Genomic DNA, 11,499 nt, shown 5'->3' with positions numbered 1-11,499 from the left:
GCAGCCCCCCATGCTCCCTCCAGCATCCCCAGCCTCCGTGTGTAAGGTGGGGGCTCAGGGATCCAGCTGCCCACCCTTCCAAAGGTGCTGTCCCCCTGCACAGACTGCCAGGGGAGAAGGAACTGTGGCTGTGTGTGGTTTTCTCGCCCAGGGTGACCTGGAACACATCTGCAAAGCCCTCCAAAGTAGCAGGAATGCGCTCAGTTAGGACATGATTCATCCTGCATACCGCATGGGTGGCTGCTCAGGGAGAATTCTGACATTTGCATACGCTGAGACTTTCCGCTTCTCTTGCTCTGCAACCCCCTGCACTTCGTCTGGTCGAGAGCGTGGGGGCTGCAGAGCCAGAACAGCCTTCCCAGAGGGGATTCCCTCCAGCTGGAGCCAAGCCAGCAGTGGTGGTCCTGGTGTTCCTCCCCCCACCCCCGGCTGCCTCAGGAGGCAGAAACGAGAGAAGCTGCTCCCAGCCAGGTTGAAGGATGGCTTTAGCCCCTCAGCTCCTGCTCCAGGCAAAGCTGGGACAGAGCTGCTGCCCAGGGATCACTCAGGAACTTGGTATCTGCAGGGCAGGGAAGTATTACCACAGACCCACTGCTCAGGCAGAACCAAAGCACGGCACAGGGAAGTGCTACGAGCAGGACTGAGCCAAGCGCGCTGCTTCTGGGGAGGAAACAGGAACTGGGCAACAAGGCAGTTGGCTCTCTCTACCTTAGGGCTGCTCCCCCTGGATAACTGGATTTGCTTTGGCAGCTGCAGAGTGAGAGTCGGATCAGCCTCAGGCAGAGAGGGGAGACGTTCCTGGGACTGGGAGGTGACTCCCTGTGCCTTGCCACGATCACCGGAGCTGCGTGGAGCGAGCGGGACACGGCTGTGATGAATGGGAGAGGTGGAGGAATGGTGAATAACAGTAGGGAAAGGTAATGTCTTAGTGACTAATAACATAATGGGTATTACATTTTTAACTGGAGCTATTAAAAAAAAAAAATCTCTCAGACCTCACCTTGCTTCCTGTGGCCTAAATATAGTTTAAGAGGCATGTGCAGGCTGTTATTTACCTCTAATAAATATATAGCTTCAGCAAGGGAAACTATTTCACCTGTACAGATTAGTCTATTTGAACTTACCGTTGTTCATTTTGGCATCAAAATCTTAACTAGGCAATTCTGGTACCTGGAACACAGATCTAAAGTAATATGGTAATATGTTTAAATCCTTCAATATCAAGGGAACATAACATTTCAAGCTGTTCTCAAAAGGCTGCCAAAACCAAGTCTAACACTATGGGAAACACTTTGAAGAAAAATTTCAATCATCCCAAATTTAGCAAACAGGAATTTACCTACCCAAATAAAAGGCCCTGATGTAGAATGCCTGTCAATGCCATGGCAGCCACAAGTAAATACTGACTAGTCCTAACTAGCAGGTGGAAATATATTTTAATAGTGCCTAACTAATTATGGTATAAATTTGGTTTGAGACACAGATTTAATAGCTAGGTTCAATATGAGATGTAAGATTTATGGGTTTTAATTTAGTATTTTAGAAGCAAAGCTAGGGTCTGACAAAACTCCCTCAAAGTCAACAGAAAGTCTCATTCTAGCTTAAGTAGGGTTTAGATCAAATCTGTGGAGAGCACAGGCATTCCTAGTTGCCATCACCTTCATGATGAGTCATTAAAAGCCAACTTTCTACTTTAGATTGCTTTTCTAACTCAAAATTCAAAGCCCTCACATGCCAGGCAAACAGAAATACTTACACAAGATGTGTATAAATATAAAGTTTATTCAGTATAGTGTTTAGAAAAATAAGTTCACATCATCTCAGAATACAAATAAAACACTTAATTGTCCAGGCACAAACCCCTATTACAGTACAACAAACATACATACTTTAGATCTCTTTGGTTGGGTAATTAAGCACAGATATGTTTGATGATACACTCTGGGGCAGCATCACCTAACAGTGCAGTAAAGTCTTGATTATTCCCTCCTCTAACGCGTACATTCCGCTTAAGTTCCATATTTGTTGTAAGGCACAATAAACCCATATTGGAGAAGTAACTGGTTAGTGTTCTGGACAAACAGTACATGCAGCAAAAGAACAAACAATCCTCTGAATGTGAATCCTGAAAGTCAGAAGATTCACTTCCCCCCCTCCCCTTCCTTGAGTTCAGAAATTTAAGAAGCAAGTTTTAAATTATACGAAACATACAACTAAGGTATAAAATATCCTTCAAGGTAATAACTGCTAGGAGATACAGGAAGACCTCAGGTATCCTTGCTTGCAAAGTAACACAATTTTGGTTTCCAGAATTATAAAATTACTATTCTTTTGACAATTTGACATACCTCTTGACCACAAGCACTAGGCAATTCATACCCCTGCACACACATTTCATATGAAACTGGTGAGATGCACCCTCTTGTTCACCTGCCCTCACTAAGGAAAGTGTACAAGCACTGAAAATCTCTGTATGTGAAAAGCTCCTGTGCTAGGAGGAGCCAAATTCTGCCCAGCTAATTTAACTGAAAATAGTTATTGAGGTGATTTTTTTTTTAGGATTTGAAGTCAGAACATGTCCATTATTGTCATCAACATCAGATTGATGGTACTAACAATAACGACAGTTCCAGCCTTACTTCTGGGTAAAGTTGCTTTCTGAATGCGTCTTCCTGAATCCACAGGTAGGGAAAAGCAGTAAATGGGAAGAGGTATATGCTTTGATAGACTGTGACTGTTTGGTTCTACCCAAGTGTCAGCCTTGTGCTCTGGTTTGTGCTGCCACCATTTACTGGGCCAAATCCGTCCCTGACCTAACACCAGTGAAATGAATGGACCATATTCCCAGCTGGCATGAAAGGACATTAATGGAAATGTGCTAGTTTAGCCCAGCTGAGGACCTGGCCAATAGGTATCCGTGATTTAAGTTGCTGAAATGTCCTTGTAGGTAAGACCACAGGAATAACGCTGCAAATAGTCCAGACAGAGCATTCAATTTAACAAGTTTCTGGTTCTCTGCAAACCTCTGGGTGGAACAGAGGCAGCTTTAATCAAAAGCAGTAAAAAGCAGAAGGGTTTTTAACATCGTGCTTTTTAAGAATTTGCTTAAACTTTAAGCGTGTTTTTCAAAGCTGAGTCTGGGACCAAAAAAGTAGCAGAACTTGGCAATGTTTCCTGTAAGGTTACCAGTGGACTTACAAGTTACAAACATATGTGAAGTTGAAATGATCCTTTATTCTCATCCGTAACAGAGAGAGAGGGAGGGAGGAGAAGGAACGTGTATGCCAGATAGACATACCTTGCATTTAAACAGAATGTGATAATAAGGGGCTGTCTCTGGGGCTTGGACACTCCCTGCCTTCACATGTGTGGGAGACCAGCATCCATACCCCCTAAACACCACGTTAAACCCTGGGTTTGGGAATCAGTGGAGCAATGCCTTATTTACAGCAGCCAAGGATCTGTCCCTGGACACTTTTCAGGGCTTTCAGTATTGTCTATTTAGAGCAGTTACCCTGCTTGCTTGAGGGCCACATAATAAAAACTTAACCTCGATAAGGAGTAAAACTACTTATTTAAATTTCTATTTTAAAAACATTGTACCGTGCAATGAGTCTTTATATTGTGCATATGTACCTGCAGAAAAACATGAGGTTATAACTACGTTATCTGAAGGGAATGACACTTATTTTCAATGGGAAAAAGAAAGAGTAAAAGATAATAATAAGTTACTTGATATCTGGAAGACTAGAATAGATTAATCTTACTTTGTCCCAAACCACTGCTTTTATGTACATCCTCCACTCCCACTGAAGAGTGGGAAGTCTCCTATTAGAGAAGTACCAGACACTCCAAGATACGTGCCACTATAACAACATACACAGTTTTCATGTCAGCTGTGCTGCAAAGCCATGGAATTCAGAGTCTCAGTAACACAACAAATGCAAAGGAGGAAAAAATAAAAGTAACAGGTAGTGGTGTAACACCACAGTCTTTTCAGTTATAAGACCTGATCTTACCAACAGGTGCTCTGAAATATTCCCTAGCTTGCCTCCAAATATAGTCTGAGCTTCACAAACCAAACATTAAGCCTCAATGAACTCCTTCAGAGCCAAGTACACATTCTCCATTAAAATGACAACGATACAGGGTATTTCTAATTTTCCAAATGGCTGAACAATTTCATGCAAAGCATATGCAGCTACTATTACTGTTACTGTCACCACCACCTTGGTTCTATGGGCGAAGAAGAGGTGGGAAGCAGATTGCTCATGCTGGGGCCCAGCAAGCAGATAAACAAGCAGAGCGGAGAGGAGAACTCCAGCCTATCCGATTCCCTGCTCACGCGGAGCTGCCCTGAACGTCGGGGAAAGTTGTGCCAGGGGAACATACAGCTCCGTGTTCTGCTCGTGATAATCTCCGCTTTAAAGCACTTGCCTCAAGCACCCTGTTTGTTTGGGAGCACGTGGGGACAGCCAACTGCTAATGGGCTGTTTCTGCCTGCAGAGAACCAGCGAGTCCGTGCAGCTGCAAAGTGCACCCCCTGCACACTTGCTCTTCCCCTTCCCTGCCCTTTTCCCTGCAGCCCTAGAGACTCTGGCTTGCAGCACGGACTCCAGTGATCACCAACAGGGCTCAGCTTCCAGGTTCCGCAGAAAACCTTGGAAAACACGCTGTGTTCAATATAGTGCAAAACTGCAGCGAGAGCACCGATGCCATGCGCACGGTGCATGGAAGAGCCTTCATTCCTCAAAGGCTTTCCACAGAACCAGTTACAGCCAAGACAAACAGACTGGGATGTGCTACCTCAATCATCCTTCCTTTCCATTTTTTTTGTCCTTTACAAGTGATCTTGTTTTGTCCTGAGCCTGATTCGGAGCCCACAGAAGCTTATGAAAACATTTCCCCTTGCCTTCCAAAGGTTTCAGACCAGGCCCCTGATGAGGATGAACACATGCTTTAGTTACTGTATATATTCACATTAGAATAAAAAAATAACAAAACAAGACCGCAAGGATTAACAGCGTGTCATTTTTGTATATCTGCATTCTTAGTATTATTTTAAAGCTTAAGGATGTGCTTTTCCATTGCTACAAAAAAAACTCTTCTGGAGGAAAGGTAAGATCTGTTCCACCTGCCCAGAGCCCACCTGCTTCTGCTGTCCTTGGGGAGAAAGGTGTGAGGACCCATCCCCAGCCAGGCAGGGACCATGGCTGCTGCCAGGAGCCCTTCAGAGCTGCAGTTCCCACCATCAGCCCTCAGGCTGCTCATCCTGGAAAGATATATAAATACACACACAAGAGCACTCCTGGATGGAGACCTGCTTGCTCAACCAGCAGCTGAAGTCCTCCCACACGGGCCATTTGGACAATGGGCCCGTGTAAACAGGGGGTTCCCCTCCCTGGCCTGCCCATCCAACCCTTCCTGCTCATCCACCCAAGGCTGGAGACAAGACCTTTCCCTCGGCACAACAGCTCTGCCCACGATCCCTCTCCAGACTCCTCCTGCCCTGCTGAGGAAGGACCCACCTTTGGCTCTCTGCACTGCCAGTAAATGTCACCCACGACGTCCAAAAGACTTAAAATTTCTCTTCTTACTCGTGCAAGTACCCAAGTCAGAGGGTCTACTTGCAGAAGTAAGGCATCAGGATTTGGCCCTGAGGACGGATATTTGCAAATCAGTGTTTTTATTCCTCCTGCCACTGTGCTTTAGTAACAAAGATAAGGCCACTAGGAAGAAAGGCACGTGGAATTCTGTAAAAAATACACAAAAAGGTTCAACTAATTCGCAAATTACTAACAAAACAAAACAAAACGCCCCTGAACACAAAGACAGAGAGGGGGTAGAGACAGTGACCTCCTGGGTTTGTGAGACCGGAAATTCATTTTCTAGTTTCAGTGTGATTAACATTTTACTTTTACAGTCTATTGCTTGAAAAAAACTACAAAAAAGTAAAACCTTGTCAGAAATAACTACGCTTACTTCCTGCTCAAACAATAAAAATAAATTAAACAGCCAGAAAACGTTTTCCTTTTCAATGCATTGTGTCTAAAGTGAAAGGGAACATAAACCATAAATAAAATCCATTGTACTAATTAAAAAAAAAAAAAGTCTCCTTTATAAGAACTGAAACAATATTTACATTCATACTGGAGAGAAAGCTTCTGAGTTGCATAATTAGAGTTTCAAATGATGCTTTTTTCTGGTGCACTGACAAAATGCTTGCTGTAGCATTTAGAAACCTGTACATGATTGATGCGAGATTTTTGGTTTGAACGCAAGTCTGCTGGAAAAAAAGCAAACACACCAGTAACAGTATTATTCGTGACTTTGTTTCGTTTCTTAACCTCAAACAACATAAAAGTAGCCGGAGAGGTATCATCTCGAGTTCCTTGAAAATTTCTCAATGCCCATGGACTGGAAGTAAACAGCGAAAGTGACTGCATTGTTCCTACGTTTTTGGAGCGAGAGTTTTCTATCTGAAGTTAGGAGTGTATACTTACTGTTCAGAGTATGTTGTACTATGGAGAGTCTAGTTAAATTTTCAGGGTAGTATCTGGTAGCCAAACCTGTACCCATTCATTCAGTACTTGCCCTGGCATCTCCTTTCTCCTTTAATCTGCTTAAAAGAGAATACTGCATGCAAACCAAGTGTGGCAACCTAATTCCATTGCTGGAAATTCCTCTGTACATCAATTTAAATGTTCTTCTGGTTTCTTTAAATGAAAAAAAACCAAAAAACCACCAAACAAAAAAAAACCAAACCCAAACACCACACTGGGTGCTTGTTAGGGCCTCAAGAGGAGACTTATCTATTAAAACAGAAAGCAAAGGAAAAAAAAAAAAAAAGGAAGTTACAAGTCTTGCATATCTTCATCTATCTGAACTGTCTGCAGTTTGGCAAGTTCTTTTTTGTCCGTTTCCAGTTCTTCACAAACCGTGTCAACCATGTTAGTCATAACATACTTGGATTTGGAATCCAGCATCATTAAATTGCCAGTTGACTTGCTCTCAGAATTAGGTAAGAAATTCTCTTTGACATCAGGTACGGCTTGCAGGACTAACCTGTGCTCCCTGCCGAAATCCTGATGTACTTGTGCAGAGGGGTGGCTGACACGGTCTCCGCTCGTAGAAACTATTTCTCCAAGCACGGGCTGTGCTGTGGAAATGGACAACAGATCTTGACTGGTAATGAGGGAACAGTTCTGAAGGGTTGCATAGTTAGTGTTGCTGATAGATATCACTGTAGAGGTACTGGTCACGGGTGATGACATGGGCTGGCTCTCCGAGATGCCAGAGTTCAGTTCTGCAGCATTTAAAAGAGTTGGTGGCGTGAGGGAAAAATTATGGGAGGGCGTTACATTCACTAACGAGGAGGCCAGGGACTGGAGTCCTCCGCTGGATATATTTTCAGAAGACATGTTTACGTTTAGTTGTGTGTTCTGACTGACTGGCATCAACTGAGAAAACACCAGGCTTCTTTCCAGTCCTTCTTGCTTGACAGAGCCTACTGCCTGGCCCGAATTGGGAACTGTATAAACCACTGCACTCGGAGCGAGGGGGCTGAAGAAAACCTTTCCTTGCTGCACTGTTGAAGAGTCAGTTGTAAAAGTTCCTCCATCAGATGTGCTGGGATTTACTGAAACATTACCTAGGGAAAGGGAAGCAAAAGAATGGAAAACAGAGATTACAGCTGGCAGACAGTTATGCAGGCATTTTTGTAAGAACTTCTGGTCTTTTTCATTTGCGGTACACATGTATGCTAATATTTCACACAACACTGAACAGCAATTTTTTTATAACAGGTGAAAGAGAGGTTGGTATAAAGAAATAGAAGCTGTTAACAGATACAGCTTCTAGAAAGAAAAACAAAAAAAGGGTTCTGGTATATGAGGTATCTTTCAGACTCTCGTTAAGGGGCAAACAGTCTCCAGCCATGTGACTAAAACGAACGTGCTTTGGCCTTCACTACTTGCCACCACTCCATTTCTATCTAAGAATAGAAGCATGAAAAGCTATTAAAGATAGTTCAGTGACAGACTACAGCTTGTGTGTGGGAACTGGAGACACATCACATGAAATCCGCTCCTGCTGGGCAGAACCTGCCCGAGTCAACCTGCACAGAAAACATGAAAAACCGGTAATTTCTATCAGTTTAATGAGGTAGTCTGTCAAGCACTCGGATCTATTGCCTTTCACCTTGCTTTATCACGTATTTCTAAAATCCTAACCCTGCCACATCCACCACACTGTGTAAAGTCACCCAGCACTGCCTCCCCTCGCTGAAAGCCACAGCACAGCTCACGCGATGTTGCAGTGAGCCAAAGCCAGGAGAGGTGGCCAGAGATGACCTGAAGTTGTTTTTACTGGACATGGCATGTAAGTTGTCATTATGATACCTCCTAAAATAAGAAATACTGGCTCTTGGGACTGGGTCCCACTTCTAACATCTCTCTTTCTCAAAAGGAGTTTAATTATAGGCGGCTACTTCTGAAGTTTTCAGAAGTGCAGCAGAGATGAATTTTTCACAGGGGGAATATTTTAGCTCCCTATCAGTTTCAGTTTATCAACGATGATTTTTTGGAAGATGTTATGCACACGGGTAAACCAAAAGAATAAAGTGAGGCAATCTGAAGTTACCTGTTAGTATTATTTACTGTGGCTTACTTAAAATAGCCTGCAGCACGCTTCACTTGGAAGAGGCAGCCAGCTATCCATCCATGTCATGATAAGAAAACCAAAACTTTTCTCTGCACCAGACATATGGTGGACCACTCTCCAGTGGGAAGCAGCATTTTTAACAATGGGGAAAATGGTCAGAGAGGTGTTTATTATGAATCTGAGGGCTTTCAAGCACAATACTCCCACACTACTTAAGGGACAGAACTTTCCTTCTCACCCCTGCTGGCTGTCAGTTTATGCCTTGGAGCATGTGGATTAAGTGGCTTTTGTAATTACAGGTGGCATTCAGACTAAATGTCTTCTCTCTTTAATCTTGGTTAAACTATGTACCAATAACTTCCAGTGCCTGTGAGTGCCACATTTTCAGAGCTTATAATTGTGCACCCATTTAAAATGTGTTTGTACAACTCCAGTGTTCCTCCCCGTGCTCCAGCAAGAATAAGCCGCTCCCTACACACATTTAATTGAAAGCAGTACAGGAGCACAATTTGATTTTCCTTGTAGGATTCACAGCTCCTGAAACTAAAGGGATTCATTCCAATTTAATAATTTTCATAACCAAACATACAGTGTCTAACGAGTAACAAAGATGTTCAGTTGTGCTTTTTAACTGACCTGCTTCAAAACAAGGATCCAGAACTAGGTTTGTGCTCCCTGGGATTCTTCCTGGCTGGCTGCAATCTTCAGTCTACGGTATGTTAAGACAAACTCTAAAGCAAACTCGGGGAGGAGCCTGCACACTTGGCACGTGAACCTGTGATGACATATTTCCCTTGGACTGAGGGCACTTTTATCCGAATACCCTCACATTTTACATCTACGAGCTATTGCTTATTTCTGTTGCTTCTCTCAAGTTTAATCTTTCTTAATTATGGAACAGAGAATGTACAAGTGTAACTGCTCGATCTTGTTGTGTCTACAGTAATTGAATATGTATTTTTATGACATGCTTTGGTTAAAAAAACAAAAAAAACCAAAACAACCACCACAAGAGCAACAGCAGTAACAATTTCCAGCTGCTGCAATTTTCATTTTTATGAACCTTCTCATTGGAAGAATTCAGTGGCAAATGGGGAATATTTTGTATTACTGAAACATGTAAAATTTACAGATATTTGTGAAGACTGGTATCACAGACTTCTGTGAGCAGCATGAGATGAAAGCAGCGTAAATTACCAGACCTCTTTCCCTGGTCTTAGCACAGCTCAGCCTCATCTAATGGTCTGCCCACGAGCATAACCCACTATAAAGGGAAGCAAAAGGTATTATTTGATGTTCTGTGTGTGGCCATGGCAGAGGTACAACCCCGGTACCTTGGAGGAAAAGGACCACAGCTTCTAAAATGCCAAGTGTGCCTGATTCCAACTCTTTCCTCATACCTCTTACTGCAAGAGACAAAACTTTTACCTTGTGAAGCTGCCACAGAAACAGGAGGCAGCTGCAGAGAAGAAAAACCAATGCTTCCGTTCAGCAGCTGGCCATTTGTTCCTGAATTGGGGATCTGGACAATGCCATACTGGTTTATTTGGACAGGAGCAGTAAAAGTAACGACAGAGCCTCCATCTTGGGAAGCAGCAGTTTCTACGCCTTCCCTTTTCACCTCTGTGCTCGGTATCAATCCTGGGAAAGAGACTGGGATGTTGCTAGGGCTGAATGTGGCTGCTGTGGCGTTGGGGACAGAAGCCTGAAGGAGTTTGAAGTCTTTAACATCTTCCGACGATGACGATATTATGTCAGTAATGGACACCCCGTTGCTCACAACGCTTGACGCAGTTTTGGGCGAATTTAAGGTAACAGTCTGCGAAGTGCCCACACTGAGTCCATTAAGTATGACACCATTGGGTCCCTGAAGAAAAGAGCTACCGTTGAGGAAGACGGGAGAGGTACTGGCAGGCACGAGGTTTCCATTCAGCAAGACACCAGATGAGCTCAAGGCTATTTTAGTGTTTCCAAGCTGCTGCATGTAGACGGGCTCCATGTGGCTGGGGAGGCTGAGACTGGTAACGCCATCAGATGAGCTGGAGAGTGGATGGGGAGATAAATCCTCCTGCCCCTTACTGGATTCATCTTCCGTGCTAGGGTTCCCATCTGACTCGCTATGGGAAAAGATGGAGAGATGACATGGCATTACCATGGTGTGCCAGGATCTCTGCACCAAGGCTTTAACACAATTCGGGAGAGTTTCCACGAATGTTTATTTTTCTGTGTTTTGCCTTTACCAGGCACTTTAAACGAATATTCAAGCCAAACTGAGGGGGGGGGGAGGGAGAGGAGGAGGGGGAAGGTTTCTTGGAAAAGAACACATCAAGCCAAACACTCGCCGAGCAGAAACTTTACAGACTCGGGTTATGGAGTTGTAAATAAATTCCTCCACCCCGGCGGCCGGAGGGGGCTGCCCGGCGCGGGGTGTCCACACGTGTGAGAGTCGGCCGCGGCCATTTGGCAAAGCGCTGGGGGGTGAGGGAAGGCCGGGAAGGCTCTGCCCGCCGCCCCCGGCCCGGGGAAAGGGGGGGACCCCGGCCCACGCTGCCCCCGGAGGCACCTCCGGCCGTGCCCGGCGCCCGGGGGAGGGACGGAGGGATGGGGGGCGGCCTTTGTGCCTCCGCCCGGGGCTGCGCCGGGGTTTTTTCGCTGACTAGTCCGCCCTCGGCTGCATTTTTCGGTCGCTCCCCCCCTCCCCGCTCCCTCCCCCTTCGCCCTTTGATGTGTCCCGCGGAGAGGGGCCGCGGCGGCACAATCGCGCCCTTGGTTGAGAAATGCCTTGGGGCCCCCTCCGCCGGCCGCTTTCCCTCCTTTCCCTCCCCGCTCCTTTCCTCC

At 45.0% G+C, this 11,499-nt stretch overlaps 1 protein-coding gene across 1 annotated transcript in view; it reads right to left on the bottom strand.

Moving 5' to 3' along the window:
• Positions 1 to 1,762: 1,762 nt before the first annotated feature.
• Positions 1,763 to 11,499, bottom strand: part of SIX4 (SIX homeobox 4) — an 11,608-nt gene continuing 1,871 nt past the window's right edge. The window contains exons 2-3 of the mRNA XM_027905883.1: positions 10,090 to 10,778; positions 1,763 to 7,651 (exon numbers count right to left, since the gene is read on the bottom strand). Of these exons, the coding sequence (XP_027761684.1) occupies positions 6,855 to 7,651; positions 10,090 to 10,778 (1,486 nt within the window). The 3' untranslated portion in view covers positions 1,763 to 6,854. The remainder of the gene's footprint in view (positions 7,652 to 10,089; positions 10,779 to 11,499) is intronic.

Source organism: Empidonax traillii, unplaced genomic scaffold (assembly GCF_003031625.1).
Source record: "Empidonax traillii isolate 1590-97213 ecotype Southwest subspecies unplaced genomic scaffold, ASM303162v1 scaffold1217:size511469, whole genome shotgun sequence".
NCBI classification, from domain to species: Eukaryota; Metazoa; Chordata; class Aves; order Passeriformes; family Tyrannidae; genus Empidonax; species Empidonax traillii.
Note: the sequence above shows the minus strand (reverse complement) of the source record. Positions and strands in the feature narration are given on the sequence as shown.